Raw genomic sequence first — 24,373 nt, 5'->3', positions numbered from 1 at the left:
ATTAAAATAGTTTGCATTATTATTATTTTTAAAAGGCATTTAATTAATTGTCATAGCTGCTGTTTTAATTACTTTAGAGCCTTTAAACATTTTATAAAAGTGTGGTTTCTCCACAATAATTACCTATGCATTATTTGGCAACACCCCTACATTTTAGTTTTAATATTTGAAAATCTTTACCGTTTGACTTTATTTTAAGTTTGAATTTCGAATCGATTTTGAACTAACACGAGATTAACAACAGTAACCGTGGTGACGTGGCATCATTAACGTGGGATTACTGTAGCCTAATTACCCGGGCGTCACACGTATGCTGTATATCGCACACACCATCATCTGGCTGCCCGTTTCTTTTGTTCCTCATCATCACAAACAGTTTGTTGAACCGAACCGTATGCCCTGCATCGCACAGGCAACTAAAATCTGAACTGTGTTTGATGCATCCTCCATCGCAAACGTTTTGCACCTTTTTTGACGGGTTTTTTACATCCTCGTTTGCGATTAGTGCATCGCACACAGTTTCGTGAAAGGGTCTCTGATCGTAGTGTCGCGTTAGCAGCATCCTGCAGTAGTGAGAGCTTGTAAACAAACGTTTTATTTGCTGTTGTACACAAGCTAACTTTAATTAGCTAGGATGAATTGGACACTTTTGCAATTTCCATTAACAGATCATGGTTGGCATCTGCATGAGACGATCGATCTATTCTTGTTAATGAAACAAATATCGATTTCACCCACGGACGATAGCTACACTGTTGCATTTATCTCAAAAGTAATACATTTAATATTAACCATGCCTCTAGGAAAAAATATTGATTTGAAACTGAAATAATACCGCCCTGGTCAAGGTTCGCCTTGAAGTGGGCGAGGCAGCTTGATCTGGTGAGGATCCACCTGAGCAACTGACTTGCTGGCATGACGCGTAAAGGGGTGGGAGCAGATCCTGCGGGTGAGGGATAAAGTCAGCTTTCCGATGCAGAGGAACATTGGCAATGGACGGGAAGAGAGAGGGTGATGAGAGAAGGCTGGTGCACGGAGCAGAGAAGGAGGGGATGGATAAAGTCAAGGCTTTAGCAATGGAGCAAGTTGATCAACCTCGCCTGGCCCAGTATCCCGTGCCAGCCTAGTAGACTGGAATTTATTATCTCTTTTTTGTAAGCCCACAACATGGTATAAATATGAATTGAAACAACTAAATTGGGTTAACGAAAGAAATTATGACGCTTACAACGATCTATGAAATGCAATAATAAACAGGATAGTAAAGCCTAGTCAAATTTTTAGAACGTGACTGTTTATTGTTATTAATTGTTAAAGACATGTATTATAATCTATCAATCTCTTGAGAGATATTATTAGCATGCGCATCATAGAAAAACTGGAACTTACAACACAAAGTAAAAAACATATCATGTGCATCTTTAGGAAGGAGAGAGAATGTCTAACTCCCACAAGTGCTCCATTTAGAAGAACATGATAATACATAACCTATCTCGTAAATGGTTAGACTGCAAAATAATTGTTTGACTTTGTGCAGCGATATACTGTTACCTAGATTGTATAATAACGACCGCACTCTCAGTCTAAAGAAGGAAAAAGCGCAATAACTGAAAAGCTAAATCTTAATGTCAATGGAAACAAAGATGTATTGATGATGCCTGAAATCGAGGATACTCCCCATCCATAAAAATGTTTCAACCAAGCAGGCTTTTGGATTGCAGCATTTTTTCCCTCATTGTATTTCACCATCTGACAATTGCGCAAAGTCTGAAGAACATGCCGATGGATATTCCCAGGTTGCAATCTTGCCATTGTGAATTAATAATGCGAATCAATAACCATTTGTTACATTAATGGTTATTCCTCCGTACTCTTTTTTCATGTGCAAAATATCTTTCTCAACTATAAACTAATTCTGAATATTCATGTGTTATTTTTTTAGTAACTTTGCAACTTTGCACAACCGTGATTTTCAAATAGTCTATTTCTACCAGGATTCGTCTATGAAGCATGAGAAAGTACTCTATTTACAACAGGATGCAAACAGAATCGAGTGTGATATAATAGAGGAACTAACTCATTTGTGATGTGCCATCACCTCATTGGCACATGATGAATCTGAAAATTAGGCATTGCAGGGCATTATAATAGTGACACAGCTTCTGCAAGTCTGACAGTTGCATTAATAACTGCATCAGCATACAATTTATAATGAGCTGCACATAATATTCAGTTACAATAGGAAGCAAACATGAGAATGACGATTTTCAGTAAACTTGCATTGTAGAAATATATTTAAGAAGTGTGGCATGACTTGAACACACCAGGTGCAAGAAAAAGGCAAGGAATTTTCCAATGCTGCAAATATTGGCCAAGTAGGATCCTTGGAAGATGAAGCCCACAACCATTGGCAAGAAGCCATAATCATAGGTGGGCAAACCTGATGACTAAATAAAAGATCCAGAACAAGAAACACATAGATAAACTCAAGAGTGTGCATCATTGCACTAATAATAATATGTAAATTAGGTAGCATGACCCAACGATATTTACAATGTGTATAAATAGTCATGGGAAGAAGCAGGGGACATCAAAGAGCGCCAACTAAAGAAAATAGTGTCACTCCCTTATTAAATTTAGTGTAAAATGATCGATAACTATGAAGACACAAGGGCAGTTACTATTAAACTATTGATATAGGCATAAGATGTGCCAGCAGCCCCTCTTACACTAAAAATGCACAACACAGGTGCAGTACATCAACTATGTGTTACATTGGACATGTCGATATCACTGAAAACTACCACACCATAATCAAGGAACAGACCAATACCTGAAATGCATTGAGGATCATCGATCAAGCTTTTGGCACGAAAAGTAAAACCATAGATGTATTAATATTTCTGCTTGGAGTTGCGTTCAGCCACGCTTCGCATCAATACCTGGTCACTTGAATCTGAAGCAGGATTACTATTTTGTATGGTTAATGAAAAAGTTGAATACTGAAATTTATGGAGAATTAAAGGATGTAATGCATAAATCAAGCTTTTGACTCATAAAATAGAACCATACTAATCACTAACCTTCAGTTTCTACAAATTTAACATAATACTGTAGACTTGTTCAAGATCCTACTTCAAACACTATATATTACTCGTGCCGCAAATATACTCAGTTGCTCATTATATAGGAATCCAACTGCTCAAAAATGTTATGTCCAGCCATACACATGTTTCTCTTCATGGTTCTTGATGGTGCACCAAGGCAGTGACACTTACCAGCAACTCAAAAGAAAAAGGAAAAAAAATCAACACAACATCACCTTGGCCTAACCTCGTCAGCATACACCCGTTCGTTGTAGGAAAGAATCATAAAGAAGTCTGTACTTACATGACCGAAAAGTCTATACTAATTGATGATGATCTTCTTGATGCTGGACATACTCCCGCAGGAACTAAACAGAGAGGAGAAGTGCAGGTGAGGGAGAGGAGCAAAAAAGGAAGATAGACATGACCTCTACAGCCAAAAAAATCACACAGCAAGCAACAGAACGTACTCAAATCTGAAGAGAAAATAGCAGAACCACCGTTGGTGGAGGTAGAACAGGAGATGGCTTGGGGGTGGATGGCACCAGCCGTTGGTGGAGGCCATCCATGTCGTCTCCACTCCCAGTCCTCACCCCGTGCGGATGACAATGCAGAGAAAGAGGGCTGTAGGTTGCCGGTGGCCGGTGCCTCAGCTCCGGCATCATTGATCCTCCCCCCATCGCCCTCCTAGCTGCTCCTCCCCCCATCACCGGAAGACCCACCGGAAGACCCTGCCGCCCCTGCTCTTCCCCCCATCCCCGACCTTGCTGCTCGTTACCCCATCACCGGCCTCCCCTAGTCCTCCCCCCGTCGTCGGACCACCTCAAGCGATGGCGCCGGACCCAAACAAGAGATGGGGAAGATGGAGGAAGAGGAGAGGAGGGGGCGAGCGACCGTTTGGCTGGAGGAGGATGCGAAGGCGGCGGCTGCGCGAGGGGGGAAAGAGAAAGGACAGGAGTCGGATGCGGGTGGAAGAAAGGGTCGGGTGGGGATTGGGCTAGGTTTTCACTGCGTTTCGTTGCTCCGCGAAACATCACGTACTGTAAGATGGAGCGAACCCATGCCAATTCTTATGGCCCACACACAAAGCGGCCCACTGGTCATTGACCCAACGAAGACTAACGAACGTACATCAGAATTAGTCAAAATTAACGGCCCAAAATCCACCGCGGGGTGCAGTCGTACCACAGTAAAAGAATCCAACGATGCGGAAGGTCAAAGCGCTCGCAAGTGCCCTGGAATGGCGGGTAACACAGCGTTGTTTATATGTTCGATGTCCATGCGTGCTTCGTCATACTACGATTTTATTTTTAGAACCATTCAGGGGAATTGCATGTGCTCTATTAAACGAGAAGGAAGCTCATTTTTCAAACCATGCAGGACCATTCGGCATGAGTGGTGAGTTATCTAAAAAACAATGGAAAAAAACTGCTTGTGCTCTATTAAAGAAGGAAAACAACCGAGAATATATAGAACCCAGAAGCGTAGTTTTTGTACTCATGAAGAGATAATCAAACACCTCGTCATCCGAATAGCGTCCAATTTATACCGGCTTACAAGTGTTGCCAATATTTTTGGTCACTGGCTGGATGGTATTTCAAATAGGTTCAAAACACTAATAAGGGTGGGAGCGTATGCTTTAGTTTGGGTGATGTGGCTATGCATAAATGATTTGGTTTATGAGGGCAAAAAATCCTCCCTTGCAGGTCATTTTTCGTTGTACACACTCCTTCAAATGTGGTCCACATTACACGGGAGTACCAACCGCTATTCAAGGAGGTGTGTATACAGTTTGAGCGGGTGACCAAGGAGGTCTTTACCATACAGGAATGGCAGCATAATCTCCGGATCGGTCCACCACCTCCTTCGACATAGGTGTAATGTTGATCTTATATGACTCTACTGTTGCCGACATGTCTTTTTTCTTTTCTTTTGTTATTTTGTTAGTATTTGGCTATGTGCATCTTAGTCATGCAGAGGCCGTGTGTTTCTCATCATGCTTTGTATTCTCTGTATGCTATATTTTGGGTTAATAAATACGCCCTTTATCCAAAAATTTATTCTCTGTATGCTATATGTTGAGTTAATAAATACGCCCTTTATCCAAAAAAATCACTAAAAGCAACTTCAACAGATCCCCTATCAAAAAGAAAAAAGAAACTACTCCTTCTGTAAATAAATATAAAATCGTTTCTATGGTATACATAGGGAGTACCATTTAGTGGCATGTACCTACAGATTTTGTTCTTGCATGTGACTGGCATGTACCTTAGCATTCATTTCTATGGTATACTCGCTCCATTTTTTACTCCGCATATAAAGTTTGTTGAAGTCAAACTATGCAAAATTTGACCAAACTTATATAAGAGAATATCAACATCTATAATACTAAAGTTATATAGTATGAACATTTGTTTCATGATGCATATATTGATTTTTTTCTATAATGTTAATCAAACTTTATGAAATCTAGCTTTATACAAACTTTATATGTAGACTAAAAAAACGAAGGAAGTACACCAGTGTATTTGGCAGATTGCCACAATATATTACTCCCTCTATCCCATAATATAAAATATTTTTGCAAGTTATGTTATCTTGCGAAAACGCCTTATATTACATAGCTTGCAAAAACATCTCATTTATGGGACAGAGGAGACAGTTCATTTATCGGTATATCAATAATTGCTACTTTCAACGCGAATCATGAAACACGTCTTGGTGGACCAGATTCCAGTTTCATCTGCCACTGAGTCCCAAAGGTTTGCGCCCCTATCTTGCATCTCCATGTACCAGAGTTTTCCTCGGGAAGCATGCATGTCGCTCTCCTCATACACTTGTATCAAATTACAAAACAATCACAAAATTCGTACTTGTTCTTTTTGCTGCAGCTCCAACTCCTTATTGCTCACATACTAGTGACTCCATATCGATGTCCAGTATTTCTATTCCTGCGTCAGTGCCGATCACGAGCCTACATATTCAACAAGTGCCGGTCAGATGTTCAAGAGAAAAGTCGTTTTTAAACCCTAATGGATAGTTGGTCCGATTTGAGCTATAAACTTCTTCAAACTGTCTATCTATCCTATCCCAGTTTTGGAGGGTCGTCTTGCACCTCAAAGTTTTTTTGTAAAAAAAATGAAAAACATTTACGGTGAACATATGATAAAATGATAAATTTTGTCAAAAAGGTGACCAGTTGTTTCCCTATGTGTAAAAGTTAAGAATTAAATGATTAACATTTGTCTTGTTTTATAGGAATAAGGTTAGCCTTAAATTATCCACAAATATAAATTATACCATTGCAAATGAGCAATTTAATGATATATGGCTTTGTGCATCACTCGATATAGAGATCAGGGGATATCCTCCTTTTCGGAAAAAATGAGCAATTTAATGATAGAAAAGTACTACCTCCTTCTCAAAATATAAGATGTTTCTGTATGCTAGGTAGTACAAAATTAGCAAGCTAATGTACCTTGTTTTGCCTACAAATGCAAAATCCCTTATCTTGGAGCCAAAGGTGCAGTGAACAGTTTTCTCAAGCCTGAAATTTGCGATGTGTCCCAGATTCACAGTAAGTACATCCTTTATAAAAAAAAAATCAACACACAATGGATCCAATACAATAATAACAACTTGGACGCAACTTGGTTGCCCTCTTGCTCTACCACAACCAAGCACACACACTATTAGTAGAAAAATAATCATCCATGTCTTCCAAGGGGTAAAAAAGTGGTTCTCTATGTGGTCCCTTTCTCAGATGTAAAGACTATAAGAGCAAGTCTAATAAGGTACCGTCAGCATACTGTAAGAATTAAACTATTATATTTTTGTTGAATTGGATGAGAGAGAAGAAAAGTGAGATATATTCATACTACATTTTGCATGTCACAGGGGTCATCTATTTTGTTTATATATGGTTGCTACCCATCCCTCGAAGACACACAGTGTGCATGTACATCGAGGTGAAAATGCACGCGCGCCCATTAGGGCATGTATAATGATTCTATCTTCGTAGTGCCGCATAGGATAAATATTAAGGTGAAGGAGAGAGAAAGCAAAGAAAATGCTCCCCTTCTCTTAATTAAGAGATTACTCTTAGCATAATATTTCTCAGCACATATTTAGGAATATCTGATAACTCGAGATTAGACTAAGATATAACCCATTGCACGCAGTTTTTCATTGCCATCTCTAGATTACGTATCGGACTTAAGATAAAACTATCTTATCAACCACTGTACATATCCTTAGGATCTGGGTGACAACTATATTCTTATGTGTAAAGTCACCTAAAGTCACATACCTGTCCTAGTGCATACTATGGACTATCCGCCAATCCCCCTATTTTCCATTCGAATTCTTGTTTCTCTTTTATTCGAATTTATATTCTACTACTAAAAAAGAGACACTGACAACAGGTACTGGAGCAGAGGTGGCTGCAGACATTTCCGGCTGGGAGGAAGCGGGGGCAGGTGGCCACGGGCGAAAGGGGTGAGCAGCTGGTGGCAGCTCCATAGACGGTGCAGACAGAGCAGCGGCTGCAGTGGTGAGCGGAGGATCAGTTGGACCAGAGTGGCACATGACCGGAAATGTCCCTACGAGCATCTACAACCGAACCCCCCATATTCGCCCCAAACGCCCGGACGGCCTGCCTGGTCAGTGATCGGACGAAAAAACGCCACCCAACTGGGCGCCCCACCGGTCCAAACGTCCGAACTGACCGGCATTCCCCATATTCGGTCATATTTTGTGCGGATATAGGGAGGCCCGGACGCACCCAGGCACGCTCGCCATCGGCTCTGTCAAGGTGGACCCATCCCAAATCGGAACCAAATTGACTAGTTCTTCGCATCGACCGAAATCCTAGTTCTTCGCATCGTCCGAAATCCTCCCCCGCCTCCCTCCTGCATTTCTCCCCTGCCGTGCAGCCGCCCACCCCCTCCTTGCTAGCGGTCCTTGCCCGCCTTCGATTATGTCATCACCGACGGCCCTGCCGCCTCCATGACCCCGGATTATGCCTCGGTAGAATCAATCGGGGTCCCTGGATTGGCTTTGGATCCTTGCAAGGCGGAGAACCTTGCCCGGAAGGAGCTCTTCCGGAGGTAGCGCGAGCGTGAGGCGGCAGAGAAGATAGTGGAGGCGAAGGTAGCTGCAGACGAGGCCTTGGCGGCGGCAAAGGCTGCTGCTGAGGACATGTACGCAACGCTCCCCAATCCTCGGTCGTGCCCACGGAGACAATGAACTTGTTGGCGTTGCCCGACTCCGTGGACTCGCCGGAGCTCGAAGTGCATCAGGATCCTCGGGCAATGCCGGTTCTGGTCATGCCCACTTCGTGTTCGATGGAATGCCCGACCAAGACTCGTTATAAATTTTGACCCTTCCACATTTGCATCCATAGTTTCTTTTGTTGCACATATCATCGGATCGTATTAGTAGGATGATAGTTAAATTGCGATGCATATTGTAGGAACAAATATTGCGTGACATGATAAATCTCTCGGATGATGAAGTAATGAAGTAGTTGCTTCGCATGAAGAAGAGGATCAATGACCGCGAGGAGTGAATGTATCGCTTATCTTGTATGAAATATTGAATTTTATTTTGGCATGCACTGGATTTATTCGGACTACACTATCTTTGTATCATTGAATGTATGATGAATTTGCATTGTACGATCATGGTGCATGGATTTGGGTATCAAGATTTGGGGAGTGTGGCTGTGGCGAGGGCTAAATGAGGACCTGCCCCGCGCTGTCCGCGGGCGCATCTGCGAACGTATAGGGAGCTGGATTAGGAAATTCCGGTTGTAGATGCTCTAATGTACCACTCCGCTCTGCTCATGCTCGCCATGGTCAGTTGGGAATAGGACCCTCAAAACTCCCTCCTAATAATAATACGAAATATTTAGGTATAAGACCATTGAAGTGTGCCTTTTCACCATTGTAGAGGTCGGGGCGTGGGACACATAGATGGATATTGAAGATGCACATGTGAAAATCATGGGAGATTAGTTGAAAAAAGGTGATCTATAATCCTATAAGTTAACCCGTAACCAAATAATCCATAGGTGTAGGTATAGGATTTGGAGTGGACTAACAGGAGAATGTTATGCTTTTAGGCATAAATACAAACACCTCATCTTCTCCTTTTCCATACACATTCATGCACGCACTAGAGGACAACAGCTTATGTCATACTAGATTTTTCCTATTTTAAATTTTTAAAATGTTTTTTAGCTCAAATAGTCGACCCAATTCAAAATCCGTTTCACCACTACATCCTTGCGATGAGACTTTTGAAACTATCCCATGGTTTGTATGTTTCCACTTTTTTGGGGGTCCAAAGTTACCAGGCCTGGGTACATAAGTTATCAGCCACGCAGTACATAAGTTAACACACATTTTACACCTATGTTTGTTTCAACAACTCCCTCCCCCGGTCAAAGTAACAAGCCCTGGGTACGTAAGGTATCAGGCTTGTAGTGAGTAAATTACCATGTTATTTATGCAGAACTTATCAGAGTATGTTTCAACAATTTTGTTTACCTTGGTCGAAGTTATCAGGCCCAGGTTAAGTTATCAACCCTACAATGCGTAAATTACCAAACTATTTACACAGAAGTTACTGGAGTATGTTTCAAAAACAAAAATCACTGATCAAAGATACCCGACTTGGGGTACATAAGTTATCAAGTCTACGGTGCGTAAAATTTGACCGGTCAAGATAGTATATTTCGTTCAATCAACACATGAATGAAACATGGGTGAGATGGTCAGTTTGCTATATTTGTACTTATTTTTATGGAGCCTGTAGCCGCAACGATATAGCTTTGATAGATTATATAAGACTTCCCTGTAAATTTCATGTGCAATGCCTAGGCGAGTTGGTAGTTGGTATCAAGCCTTTGTCCCGCTTCCTTACTAACCAGGGTTTGAGTCAGGTTGGTGTGGGCTGCAGGGAAAAAAGATGCTCGGGTTGTTCCGAACGTGCGGACTCCCTCCGCATGATGCTAATTGGATGACAGTCATATCGTTCGCTAATGTCCCCAATTGGCAACGTTCGCCAGATACTTTTACCATTTTTAGGTAACATATGTTGATAACTATAATGTGAGGAGTGTGGTAACTATTGCATGTCAAAGTATACTTCAAAAAGTGGGTAGGTCATCTCGGTAGATTCACGTATAAAAATAAGCTCTCGATTGAAAGACATACATAAAAGATTGTTGCTCTACTTGGTTTATTGGATTCAAATAAGTGTCTTTGTGATGAGGTTGAGGAACACGGGCCTAATTCATTAATAAAGGTAGACAAGAATTGTGAGGTTAATTAACAAAAACCATTACAACCGTCGAGGTAATGTTTTTGGCTTTGTTGTAATTCAATCTTCTTTTATTTTTGATGACCAAATTTATCGAAGTAAATACCAACACAGTTACGTCACATAAACTATAGAAAATACCTAACTTTATACTCCCTCCGTCTCAAAATAAGTGTAGTTGATTTACTAAATTGGTACCAGCATGTACTTACGTTGGTACCGAATTCGAGTGTTAGCTCGTGGATACACACAGAACCAAAAAAATAAAATTACCTGTAGTTAGTTGAGTTCCAGAAGCGGACAGCCGCGTGCTCAGGATCTTCCTCCTTGATTCCTACGGCTATTAATGGAAGCTTTGGGTGGCAAGCTGGTGCACGAACCAACCGTTTCGTCCCACGAAGTGTGTGAACATGTGTCTTTGTCTCCAGATCCCATATCTAAATCGACAAGAGAAGAAATGAAAATCATTACATATTCGGCTAGATTGCTATCCCATAAATTCACACAACAATACTTACCTGTAGACCAATACCATGGATGAGCATAACCACATGGTTCTGATCACCCTCGGTGAAAGCGTGATCACAGAGGCTCGACGAATATTGGTCTATTCCTGCGATAGGCTCATCGGACGGATAAATTGACTAGACCTGTCAAGTCGGTTTTCATGGACGGAAGATAAAAATCAGATTAATCTAGGACATGAATTTTATGTAGATAATGAAAGCAAGACCTCTACTGCCTGATCATTTAGAAATGCATGCAGCGTAAGTAGCATGCACAAAGGAAATAGAATACCAACCTTCATTCTCATTGCGCCCTTTGTGCAACAACTAGTAAAGGTGTCCGTGTTCTTGGGATTAAACTTAACTTGCATCCAACCTGCAGTTGAGTGAACTGTTCGAATACATTCCCAGCCACTGTCCCAGTCCCACAGCTTGACCACGCCGTCTGTACACGCAGATAGCAGGTACGAACAGGTAGGGTGAATCGCCAGTGATATTACATAAGAGCTATCACCATCTCTAGCTTGGAATCTCTTAACTTCTTTCTTTGTAACACATGAGTACACGTGAATGTGTCCACTATCATCCCCGGCTACAAACCAATGGCGTTGAGGGATGAACCTAACCGAATAAACCATTGTTGCCCCCACGACATCCAATGCAGCCACTGTTGCCTGACAATTATATATCAAGAAATAAATATAGGTGTGCCCAACCGTATACTTGTAAACAAGCTTAGTGTGAAAGGCATATACACAATGTTAAATACCACTACCTGCTTCTTGTAGTCCCAGATGGTAAGATGCTTGTCATGACCCACCAAAATCCTAGGGGGTGAAATTTTAGCCCAAAGTTAATAATATCCAACTCATTTTGGCTATGTGCATTACAATGATGTAGAGGACGGGTTTAACCTCCTTTTAAAAAAAATTAAAAAAATGAGGCTCACCAGGGCTGTGTGGGATGCACATCTATCGATCTGAGATCCATAAATTCCTCACCTGAGACGATCTGTGACAAGAAGAGATTATTAGTAGTCACAAATGATATACTCCCTCCATCCCATAGCATACTGGATGTAATAATGTCTTATATTATGGAACGGAGGGAGTATTATCTAAATGATATGTGGTACTAACCGATTCCTAGGTTACTCTACAACTCCGTAATATTTGATATGCAGAACTCACCTTGGGGGCCACTCCCCCCTCACTTGGTAGGCTGATGACAGCCCTCAGCATTGCTGTATGCACCTCGCCCCCTACCTCTTCGACTCGCTTCAATAATTCACCATCAATTTTAGGCTCATCTCCAATGGATGACTTCAACTTTTTAAGGTCACTCCTGCTCCCCATGGCAATCATCACTATCTCAAACATGCCTGCGTCCAGTGGCGGTTGTTGTTGCTCGAGCATTGTCACATTGAAAGAGCCAGTTGACATTGGGTCCAGATTGTTGGTTCCAGTACGGATTTCGTTCACAAGTTCGTGCTTACAAGGAGTATACATATTGGGGAACTGCGGTACAACCCAATAGTTTACATAACGATCTGTTATGTTAGTTATGCTCAGCGGGCAATCGATACGCTTTTCTGTCTCGAACGGAAAGCATAGCTTGAGAGGGTAGATATTTACTCCACTGAGCGGAGTGGATGAAGTACTTGCGATACTTCCAGGAGACGAGTTTGAGAGATCCATTTCCTCAAGTCTATGGATAATATCATCTATAGTAGGCCTGTTCTCTGGGTTATAATTTATGCAATTTATCCCTATTTCAGCACATACTTTTACTTGTTCAAATAGTGTATGGCTCTGTAATGACCCAAACGTGTCTGTCCAACTTTCCAGCACCTACCAAATTTACAATCATAGCGCATTAAGAGTTTCATCAGGGGCGGCATTTTCAAATAGGGAACCAAAACATATGGTGTACATTGAAAAAAATAGTGTATAAACGACATGTACTTGGTGTAGATCATATGTTTTGGTTCCCTATTTGAAAATTTACAATTATACTCTTTGTACTACGTTGGATGTATGATACACCGCTTTAATAAACATGGATGTGTGCATCACACAATATAGAGGACAGGGGTTTAACCTCCTTTTAAAAAAAAGTGACATGGATTTGACACCGCTAGGAGTGTTGAATCGGACCAAACAAATTTGTTTTAATGAAGTGCATCCACTATGTTGAAATAGTTATTTAAATGATTATTACCTAGTCGAGATTGGGTTGTTGCTTAAATCCCATCAGAATCTCTATGATTATTACCCCTAGACTATATATGTCCATCTTCATTGTGATTACTCCGCTATTTATAAATTCCGGAGCGAAATATCCCCTGAAGAAAAAATGATGTAGTGAGTGAGTAATGAATGAACGGGTATACAAAAGACTTGCATGATCTCTGATAAAAACAAATGGACTTCTCAGAGAATAATGTAGCCTACGGTGTCCCAGCTATGTTTTTGGTTAGAATTCGACTTTGCCTTGCACTTAAGCGCCTTGATAGACCAAAATCCGCTATTTTAGCCACCATATTATCGTCCAATAATATATTCTGAGGTTTGAGATCCAAGTGAATAATAGGTTGGTGGTGGTGGTGAAGATAATGCAAGCCTTCACAGATCCCCCTGATTATTCGATACCGTGTGCACCACCGAAGTCCGCAAGATGGCCCTGCGAAGAGTAATAGAATTTTTTTATTATTCCATCAGACAAGTTCAATTTTAATTAACCATGAGTTAATTAGGAATAATCTCCACTATTGCTAACCGCCAAGCAGCTACTCATTCATAGGGACACAACAGTTCGCTTGCATCTCTCCAAACCAACATGAATGTACAAAGCGATCCCTCGAGGACTATACATTTGTAATGACAAACATCAATGGAAAATGATGTTCATTTTTCATTTTAATTTTCATTCGTCGCAAAATCCCTTTTTGAAACAATTCAAAAGTCAAAATTTGAAGTTTCAAAATTCTAAAGAAAAATACACATGTACATAACGATGTATTCTATAGTTCTGTCAATTTTGATGATTAAATACTTGATTTCGTGTGCTATAGACACAAACACAATATTTCATCCTGAAATTGCACACAAATGTTAAATATATCTCAATATTAGTAAGACACATGTGCATTGCACGTTGGAAGTTAGATAACCAAAGTGCAATTGAGTGTTGCATATCACATCATAACAAGCAAACATGTAGATTTAGAGTCACATATGCATGAAGTTTGAGACGTAGATTTAATTCATGTCACTAAAAAATAAACTATTGGATGAAGTTGCTGTGAAAGCCTTGAACAAAAAATGAAATGAAATAAAAGTAAATGACAATTATTTTAGAGCAAACAAAATTGTGAGAACTAAAATATGGAAGAATCTAAAATATTGTAGATTTTTGTGCATATTGTGCATTGATGATCATAAAGTAAAAAAGCAATGCCAATTCATTTAGAAGAAAAGAGTTCACGCAATTAAAGTGAAATAGGGAAGATTGTAGAACGAAGGAGAAGTGTATGTGTCTTGGGTTTGTGCATGTAGTGCATTGTGCTTAAACTTAGCCAAGACATCTTCTACATAAGAAGCTGGTTTGGTGAATAGAAAATCCAGTGGCCAACAATGCTCAGATTGGCCAACTGTTCACCATCGGATTGACTTCATCCAATAAACAATATTAAAAAAAAACCTCAAACACTATATAGTGGTATAGTCAATGATTTATTTTCTCTATTCCCTTTTTTGGGGGATGGGTTGGAAGAACCGATTTCCGCTAAATCCTGTAAATGTAGGGTTTTTTTCAAAAGTATGAGATAAATGTTGCATTTAATTGTTGTGTCAAAATATATAATATTTAACATGATACACAGACATATCATCGCCTGCACTGCTCAGCTCAGGCATCCTCATCTACCCACGCGGTGTGGGTTAGAATCCCCCCAATAGCAATTTTTGAATAAGAATTCAAAAATGTTCGTGGGAGAATAGTACATAACAGTGTATGCTATGATTATATAAATTTTAAGGATGAAATTCGAATTGGTGTGAGCTACACAAGAAAAAACATATTTCATCATGAAATTTTATAGAAATGTGAAACACATCCCGGTACTAGTAAGGTACACTTGCACGTCAAAATTTAGACAACTAAAGTACAAACCAAATGTCAACATATCACATTATAAGATGCAACCAGTAAATTTAGAGTCACATATGCATGAAGTACGCGACGAAGATTTAATTCGCGTAGTTCATTACCCTAAAAAATATATTATTCAATGAAGTTACTTTAAAGCCTTGAACAAAAAGTTGAAATAAAGTAAAAGTAAATGGCTATTCTTTTAGAGATTTTTTTGTGAGAACTAAAATATGGAAGAATCTAAAAAATTGTAGGTTCATGCATATTGTGCATTAATGGTTATAAAGTAGAAGGCAATGCCAATTCATTTAGAAGAAAATATTTCACGGAATTAAAGTACAATAGGGAAGATTGTAGAATGCAGGAGAAGTGTATGTGTTTTGAGGTTTGTGCATGAAGTGTATTGCGGTGGAAATTAGCGAAGAAATCTTCTACATATAGTACATGTGGCAGAAGCTCGTGTAGTGAATAGAATATCGAGTGGCCAACAATAATCAGGTTGGCCAACTCTTCAACATAGGATAATATTGGCTTCATCCAATAAAAAATATTAAAAAAAACTCATACACTATACAATGGCATAGTCAATGTTTTCTTTCACGATTTCCTTTTTTTGGGGATGGGTTGGAAGAACAGGTTTCCGATAAATCTTGTAAATGTAGGATTATATTCGTTCGAAAATATTATAACAGATTTGGAAATTAATATTTGGAACAAAATATATAATATTTAACATGATACACAGCTCCAGTGGTAAGCTCAGGCATCCTCATCTGGCTACGCAATGTGGGTTAGAACCCCACAGCGCGCATCCTCATCTGAATGCTATTAGGAATGATTGCACGTCAGAATTTAGACAACTCAAGTCAATCAAATGTTGACATATCACATTAATTATAACAAGAAAACACATAAATTTAGAGTCCCATACGCATGAAATATGAAATGTAGATTTAATTTTGTCCATTACCCTGAAAATTATACTATTTGATGAAGTCACTGTCAAAGCCTTTAACAAAAAACGAAATGAAGTAAAAGTAAATGCCAATTCTTTTAGAATCTTGGGATCTTTTTGTTCGAACATAATAAAAAAATTGAATTGATTTTTTTTGCATCTTTAACATGATACACATAAATATCATCGCCTGCTTCGCTGGTCAACTCAGGCATCCTCATCTACCCACTGTGAAGCTATAATGTTTTTTTGTATTTTCAGATATTATATTTGCATACTATGAATTCTTGTTATTTACCCTATTAATCTGAGTACTACTTTTGGCTCCGAGCTTATTATTCCAACATATTCCTGTGTACCGTGGCATAGCACGAGCATCGTACTAGTATAAAGATAATATGGCTGATCTTACCAGTGAGATAGTCTGCAAGGCTCCCTTTACTTAGGTACTCGAAGCATAATAACTTCTGCCGTTCTTCTGCCCAGACATTTTTTCCTTGAAACGACCTTAGTACCTTTTGCGTATCCGAACAGTACCCCAGGAACTGCACTATATTTTTGTGCTTGACCTCTATAAGACAATCGACCTCACTATTGAAATTTTTAGAAAGAACTCCTACATTTTCGTGGAGCTTCTTCACGGCAACAACCATCCCATTTCCAAGCGTACCCTGCAGTTCAAATCATAGTTATCAGCATGCAAGGTTATGACCGTGGTGACTGTGTACATTCTATGATGTAAAGGCCGAGATAATCCTTTTATGTAAAAGAAAGGTTATGACCATGGGCGTAGGTACGAGCTTATGTATGCACGTACCTTGTAAACCGTTTCAAACCCACCGCAACCGATTTCTTGAGCATCAGAGAAATTGTTTGTGATGGCCTTCAAAACGGAGATAGGAATGGCTATTGGATCCCGGCTTTCCTCACCTAACGCCGTCTCGAGGGCAAGAAGATCACTATGTTGGAAATTGTCCATGCTGGAGTACACTTGGACACGACCGAATCAGCGTTGGCGGCACGTAACCAAACTCAAAAGAGCAGATGTAAACACAGCAAAGTAACAGAAGATCTGAAAGATTTAGACATGTTATATCCATTCGCAGTGAAACATACGAGGAGCTAATAAGTGTGTATATCTCGATTAGCATTAAGCATCACAAACCTTGGACGGGAGGCTGGAGGCGTTGAGGGTGGACTGGAGGCGCTAAGAGAGGACTGGACCGCGGGTTTGTTAGTGCTGATGAATCTCCATTGGCATTAATAAGCAGAGGACGATGGAAGGAGCTGACTTGTGTGGGTGGACGGAGTCGGGCGAGAGCAATGTCAACGAGTAGAGGAAAATAAACAAAAGACGTGACATATGATTAGTGAGCAAGCACGCGGTTGTGCTTACTCCTTAGGCTTTGAGTTGTTCAACCACGCGTTGCGTCTTCCTCCTTCGTCCCTTTGCACCCGATGAATAATGCCAGTTGATGCACTACTATAAACCTTGGCCATTCACAATGGATCAGATCACGTAGCTGATCAAAGAACCAGTAAAAGTAGATGCAACAGCTCTCCGCTGCCTAGGCCTATGGTGAGTTGATGACTACTAGTTGCCGTGTTTCCTTGAGTAGATCGACCTTGGCCATTCACGATGGATTAGATTACGTAGCCGATCAAAGAACGAATAAGTTGAATCAGTTGGAAAGTTTGGATGCAACTGTTGGCCGCTGCCCTTGTGCGGTCGAGTCGCATAACCAACATACGACGGCACGGCAGGCCATGATCACTAGCACGGGGGGACGCGTGAACACCCAGTTAAAGCTCTTCTCGAACGACCGTTTCGCTCTGTCATTTGTACATGTGCACCAAGCACCCAGCCCAGGTACTTGCGAGCACGGAGCAACCTCGCCTCAACGGCCGGAGGTGCCATCGGAGCAGTGCAAGCTTTTTTTTTTTGGGAAATTTTACGGTGCATTATAATACACCAGAGCACGTGTATTATATGGGCGATCTAACGGATAACAATAACTGGGCCTTTTTGAGCCCAAGGGTATTTTTGACCTAAAATTTTTTGTACCTTTAATCGGCCCAATTAGGTCCAGGGGTATTCTCGTCCTAAATTTTTTGATTAAATTAATTGCATTAATAAAGCACTTCATTATAGAGGTCCCATCATCGTGTGTACTCTTTTGAATTTCGGTTCGAACGGTTCGTCCTCTCTCCTCCTCTCGAGCCCTAACCTCGGGCCCCCTCGATCGCCTCCGGCGCCCTCGATCGTCGCCAATCACCCCCGGCGCCCTCGATCGCCGCCGATCGCACCCGCCGTGTCTACCCCTCCTGCTCCTACTCCCCCCTCCCCCCTCCATCGCAAGTCACCCCACTCGGGTCGCGGCGCCAGATCTTCCGACGAGCCGCTAATCCACTCCTTCCCCGAGGAGACGCCACCTTCCCCGACCCGAGAGGCCACATCATCCTCATCGACGTGCATCAACCTTTTCATGCCGGATCTTCGCTGTAAGTGCCTAGCCATCTCAAATCTTTTCTGGTCCCTTCTGCATATAGCACCAATAGGGGTCGGATTTGATTCGGGTTTAGGATATGTCATGTGAGGTTTAGGGTTTATCGTTTTAGAAAGTTCTGACGAGATTTCGATCGGATTTGGTTAGGGTTTAGGATATGTCATGTGAGGATTAGGGTTTATGTTTTCAGAAAGTTGTGACGAGATTACGATTGAAAGGAAGTGTAAGTCGGATGTAGCTAGGACATAGTGAAGGACTTAGTTAGGGTTATGTGGCATGAGAAAGTTGTCAGCAGATTTGGATTCAATGAAAGTTATTTTGGATTTAGTTAGGAGATACTTTTGAATTGAGTTTCGAGATATTTTGGATTTAGTTAGGAGATAATTATTTTGTATGGAGTTTGGACTTATTTTGGATTTAGTTAGGAGATAATTTGGATTTAGTTAGGAGATACTTTTGGATTTTGTTAGGAGATAATTTGGATTTAGTTAGGAGATAATTTTGAATGGAGTTTGGAGATAATTGATCTATCAGGGTGGATCTATCAAGGCATTTGAAGGACTCGTGGACTTTGGATTTAGTTAGGAGATCGTCAATTAGAGCTAGTACAATCAATTACAAATTTCTGGATTTAGTCAGGGCATATTTACTTACAGCTTTTGAAGGACTGAGTTAGGTACATGAATCCGATATGAAAAATTAAATCAATTATTTAAGCAGAGTAGTGCATAATTTCGGTAACGTATGCTATCCATCCGTAACATTGACTATCTGTTTTCGCTGGCAGCATAACGACATGGATGATAAAGGCAACGATGGCAAAAACTTGGGTGATACAGGCAAGGATGACAAGGACATGGGTCATAGAGGCAACGAAGGCAAAGACATGGATGATAAGGACAATGATTTCGTAGCCATGGACCCCAAAGGAATGGATGGTATGTGCATGGATGATAAGGATAATGAGGATGCAGGCAAGGATGGCATAGACATGGATGATGTACACATGCAAGGTAAAGGAATTGATAATAAAGGCATGGCTGGTTCAGACCTGAATGAGTGTATGGAATACTTAGAGATTGTGAAGAAGACTTTCAGGACTGTGGAAGAAGCCTACATGTTCTACGTAGGCTATGCGAGAAAAAAAGGGTTTGGTGTTAGAAAGGATGATCTGAAGTACAGGGATCTGGGTCCGAAACAAAATGCATACAGAAGGACATACAAGTGCTGCAAACAAGGATGGCGGGCCCTTAAGCACTTTAACAGAGCTGAAAGAAAAAGAACACCGATGGGTCTTTCTCGGTGTGGGTGTCCCGCTCTTTTTCAGGTTGAGCTACAAGATAGCAGTGGCCTCTGGTTCGTCAAGAATTTTGTGGACAAGCATAACCATCTGTTTGTCCCTGCTGACCTGACTCCGTACTTATCGGCTCATCGTAGAATGACTGACGCACAAAAGGCCGATGTCATCGAGTATGCTGTCGGTGGACTTCGAACACATCAGATTATGAATGTAATGGAGAAGAATGCCGGAGGTCCCGACAAGCTTGGATTTATAGATCGAGATCTATACAACCATGTTTCAATCCAAAAGAAGCGCAAGATAAAAGGCAGTGACGCTAGATATTTGCTCACCTATATGATTGCACAGAAAAAAGCAGACCCGGAATTCTTTTTCAAATACACAAAAGACAGCGAAGACCATTTGAGGAACATATTCTGGGCTGATTCACAATCCCAGATTGACTATGTTGCCTTTTGTGGTGTCGTGGTGTTCGACAGTATATATCGGTCTAACAAGTACATGCTTCCGTTTGTTCCATTTATTGGTCTGAACCATCACCGCAGCACAGTTTTGTTTGGGGTCGGTCTAGTGTCAGACGAGACAGTTGCATCATACCAGTGGCTTCTTCATGTATTTTTGGAGGCAATGTCCCAGACGGCACCCATTTCAGCAATCAACGATGGGGATGGTTCAATGGCTAAAGCAATAGCTACTGTCTGGACCGGAACAGATCATCGTCTGTGCATGTGGCATATCGAGGAGAATATGGTGATCCACCTCCGCAAGAAAAAGCTTGAGGAATTTAGGGAATTCATATACCGTCGTTGGGATGTTGATGAGTTTGAGAAAAGATGGGACGCTTATAAGGTTAGGTTCAAAATAAAACCAACAGGCAAGAGGTCGTCATGGGTTAACAGGATGTACGAGCTGCGACACAAATGGGCTGCTGCGTACACAAAGGATAGATATTTCCTAAGCATGATGAGTAATCAGAGGAGTGAGTCTCTCAACTCAAGGCTTCATGTGCACCTGAACAGGAAGATGCAGCTTGTTGATTTGTTGCAGCATCTTGAGCATTGTGTATCCATAATGCGTAAGAATGAAGCAGCATTAGACGCAGTAGCGACACATACGATACCCTTCACTAAGCTGAATGCACACCCTCTGGAGATTGCTGCCTCTTATATTTATACAACTATGATGTTTCCACGGGTAAAGCATTAGATTGTCGAAGGAACAAATTGGCAGGTCACAGACCGGGTAGCGTGTGATGGTTTGGTCGTGTTTGGAGTTTTGCGCAAAGTCCCATATGTTAAAGTCCCATATGGCAGGGATGCTAGAGAATTGCAAGTTAAGGATGGTAACGACTCAGATGCTAAGGTTCCTACAGACTTGGAAGGTAAGGATGCTGAGGACTTGCATGCAAAATGTTTGGATGCTGAGAATCCCAATGACTTGGAAGGCAAGGATGGTGTTGACTTGCATGCAAAAAATCTGGATGCTAAGGATCCCAATGACTTAGAAGGTAAGGACAGTGAGGAGTTGGATGCAAAAAAGTTGGATGCACAAGGTGTGGATGCTAAGCCTGTGGATTTTATATATCACGTGACTTGTCTGTTTACAGGAGCAAGACTGGACGCTGCAGCTTGTAAATGTAAAAAGTTGGAAAGTCAGGATTACCCATGTGCACATATATTCTACATTCTGGATCATCTTGGTGTACGCACATTTTCAAAAAAAATTGTGAAGAAAAGATGGACAATGCATGCCAAGCCAGCGTTCCCTTCCTCGAGGACTGCGAATACTCATGTATAGTCTGATCACATGAATAAGTATCATCAACTACGCAACATGGCTAGTGATGCTTTATTCACAGCCACAGCTAGCGATTCACAGTCAGAACAGGTGATGGAGCTCCTCCGGAGTATATTGGTTGATGGAGAAAAAACTGATTTGGATGAAGGCCAGAAATCGTTTGTTCCTTTGCCAGCATACTTCTCTGCTGCTCGCGAATGCTGCACTGATGATGTGGAAAATCCAATCAAAATAATTCCAAAAGGGAGACCAACTACCGAAGAATCGAACAAGAGGATTAAATCCAGGCGCGAGCGGATGAGAGGGAAAAATAAAGCAACGAAGTTAGTGCACATGTTAATCTCATTGTTCATTTCCATACATGCTTACAGAGTTAATATGTTCTCCGGCAGAGTGTTCACTTTCCTTCATTTAAGCAGGAAAAAATCGGGGAAATCAAAGGTCACAAGGAGGAAGAAGCAAAAAGAGAAAGACTCAGAGACAGAAGAAGACACGGAGTCAGATATAGAAGAAGAGGAAGCTTCTAAAAAAGCAACAAAGTTAGTGCACATGCTAATCTCATTATTCATTTCCATACATTCTTAAAGTGTTAATGTGTTCTCCTGAAGAGTGTTCACATGTTTTCCTTCAATTACGCAGGAAAAAATCGGGGAAATCAAAGGTCACAAGGAGGAAGAAGCGAAAAGAGAAAGACTCAGAGATAGAAGAAGACACAGAGTCAGATACAGAAGAAGAGGAAGCTTCAAAAAAAGCAACGAAGTTAGTGCACATGTTAGTCTCATTGTTCATTTCCATACATGCTTACAGTGTTAATATGTTCTCCCGGAGACTGTTCACATGTTTTTCTTCAATTTACGCAGGAAAAAAGCGGGGAAATCAAAGGTCACAAGGAGGAAGAAGCAAAAAGAAGAGACAGAGTCAGATACAAAAGAAGAGACAGAGGCAGATACAGAAGAAGAGACAGACGCAGATACAGAAAAAGAGGAAGATTCAGGTACAGAAGAAGAGGAAAATTCAGATGTAGAAGAAGAGGGAGATTCAGCTGCAGAAGAAGAGGAAGATTCAGCTGCACAAGAAGAGGAAGATTCAGATGCAGAAGAAGAGGAAGATTCAGATGCAGAAGATGGTGGGCCGAGGAGGGCTAGGAAGATACCATTGGAGGTTGCAGAAGAGGATTATGCAAACCCAAACAAGTGGGCATTATCACAATTGTGCGTACTTAAACATGTTTTCGGATGATGGCTACAGATTCATCTATTTCTTTTTTTTGTAGGAAACGCAAGGGCGCTCCAAATGTCAAAGCTGGGAGGAAGAAAAATAACGATGACAAGGGTGCGCGAGGAAAACCAGTGAAGTTAGTGTCTGTACTTACATGTCCGCTCTACAACTCAGGTCTTTGCTAGTACTGTGTTGACGTTTCTTAATTTTTCCAGGAAAGACTCTAGTAAGGGCGGTAAAGAACAGGCCAAAGGGGTGATGAAGACGAAAAGGCATGCTAGGAATGTACCAAAGGCTGAGTGAATAAGAGCTGTCAAGTAAGCTTCTGCAGCTATGAAGAGAAAAACAGTGAAGTTAGTGTTTTTTGTGTTCAAGTGTACTGTACATGCTCAAATCTTCTTTGCTATCCTATTAACAAACGTTGTTTCATGCAGGAAAGCTAAAGTGAAGTCGAGACAGGATGTTTAGATGCACAGGGTCAGGCAGATAAAACAAAAGGATTTCTGGGGTCGAAAAAATTAGAACAAACTGAATTGTTTCCATGCCGTGATCCACCTTGTTTATGATGCATTAGACCTATTTGATGGACTGCCACTATTTTTCTGAATACCTCGTTTGATTGGTACGCCCTCATTTTATTATGGACGGGTCGACATGGTCGGCTAGTTATGATTTATCAACATCTATGCCTACTGTACCATATCATTTCTACAATTTATATTGAAGAATATAAGCCATAGAAACTAGAAAACAAGCAAACTATGCAATGAAAACAGAATCTGTCAGAAACAGAACAGTCTGTAATGATCTGAACATAAACCATACTTCTGCTACTCCAAAAATTATGAAATAAATTGGTGGACGTGAGGAATTTGTCTATTAATCTTCTTCAAAAAGAATCAACTAAAAAGCACTCTTCTGTAAAAAATGACAGCTAATCTCGTGAGCGCAAAGTTTCTGTTTTTTACAGCAAGATCACATTGACTTTCTCCCAAGTCTCCCCAAAAGGTCTTACTTGGCACTTTATTGAAACAAAAACTATAAAACATGATTAATACAGTAGCTTAATCATGTAAACACACAAAAACAGTAAGGGTAAATATTGGGTTGTCTCCCAACAAACGCTTTTCTTTAATGCCTTTTAGCTAGGCATGATGATTTCAATGATGCTCACGTAATAGACAAGAATTGAAACACAAAGAGAGCATCTTGAAGAATATGACTAGCACATTTAAATCTAACCCACTTCCTATGCCTAGGGATTTTGTGAGCACACAAATTATAGGAACAAGAATCAACTAGCATAGGAAGGCAAAACAAGTATAACTTCAAGACTTTAAGCACATAGAGAGGAAACTTGATATTATTGCAACTCCTACAAGCATGTATTCCTCCCTCATAATAATTTTCAGTAGCATCATGGATAGCAACTTTGTTCTCATACTCAATTGGAACCTCTCCCGAAATAATGGAATCATTACTAGCTAAAGTTGACACTCTTCCAAATACACTTTCATAAATATCAC

At 40.8% G+C, this 24,373-nt stretch overlaps 2 protein-coding genes and 1 long non-coding RNA gene across 5 annotated transcripts; 1 reads left to right on the top strand and 2 right to left on the bottom strand.

The window, feature by feature from the left end:
- Positions 1 to 637: 637 nt before the first annotated feature.
- On the bottom strand, positions 638 to 4,063 carry LOC109785168 (uncharacterized). Of its 3 annotated transcripts, none has more exons than XR_005756248.3 (3): positions 3,557 to 4,063; positions 2,078 to 3,454; positions 638 to 943 (listed from the first exon to the last, which is right to left on the bottom strand). It is a non-coding gene; the product is annotated as an uncharacterized lncRNA (long non-coding RNA). The 3 variants fall into 3 exon arrangements; XR_006663545.2 differs by having other exon boundaries at positions 638 to 2,189; positions 2,834 to 3,454; XR_012184119.1 differs by having other exon boundaries at positions 638 to 3,454.
- A 5,851-nt stretch (positions 4,064 to 9,914) lies between these two features.
- Positions 9,915 to 17,339, bottom strand: LOC109785167 (uncharacterized). Its single transcript, XM_073498606.1, has 11 exons — positions 16,843 to 17,339; positions 16,438 to 16,696; positions 13,372 to 13,600; positions 13,193 to 13,262; positions 12,109 to 12,768; positions 11,868 to 11,929; positions 11,694 to 11,745; positions 11,215 to 11,592; positions 10,931 to 11,056; positions 10,686 to 10,849; positions 9,915 to 10,380 (listed from the first exon to the last, which is right to left on the bottom strand). Exons 1-11 carry the CDS (start codon positions 17,002 to 17,004, stop codon positions 10,341 to 10,343), a joined length of 2,202 nt encoding a protein of 733 aa, XP_073354707.1. The 5' UTR covers positions 17,005 to 17,339; the 3' UTR covers positions 9,915 to 10,340.
- A 1,989-nt stretch (positions 17,340 to 19,328) lies between these two features.
- On the top strand, positions 19,329 to 21,629 carry LOC109785165 (protein FAR1-RELATED SEQUENCE 5-like). The gene is made up of 3 exons (XM_020343778.1): positions 19,329 to 21,016; positions 21,146 to 21,339; positions 21,439 to 21,629. Exons 1-3 carry the CDS (start codon positions 19,329 to 19,331, stop codon positions 21,627 to 21,629), a joined length of 2,073 nt encoding a protein of 690 aa, XP_020199367.1.
- Positions 21,630 to 24,373: the final 2,744 nt, after the last annotated feature.

The sequence above is a fragment of the Aegilops tauschii genome, chromosome 5, assembly GCF_002575655.3.
Source record: "Aegilops tauschii subsp. strangulata cultivar AL8/78 chromosome 5, Aet v6.0, whole genome shotgun sequence".
NCBI classification, from domain to species: Eukaryota; Viridiplantae; Streptophyta; class Magnoliopsida; order Poales; family Poaceae; genus Aegilops; species Aegilops tauschii.
Note: the sequence above shows the minus strand (reverse complement) of the source record. Positions and strands in the feature narration are given on the sequence as shown.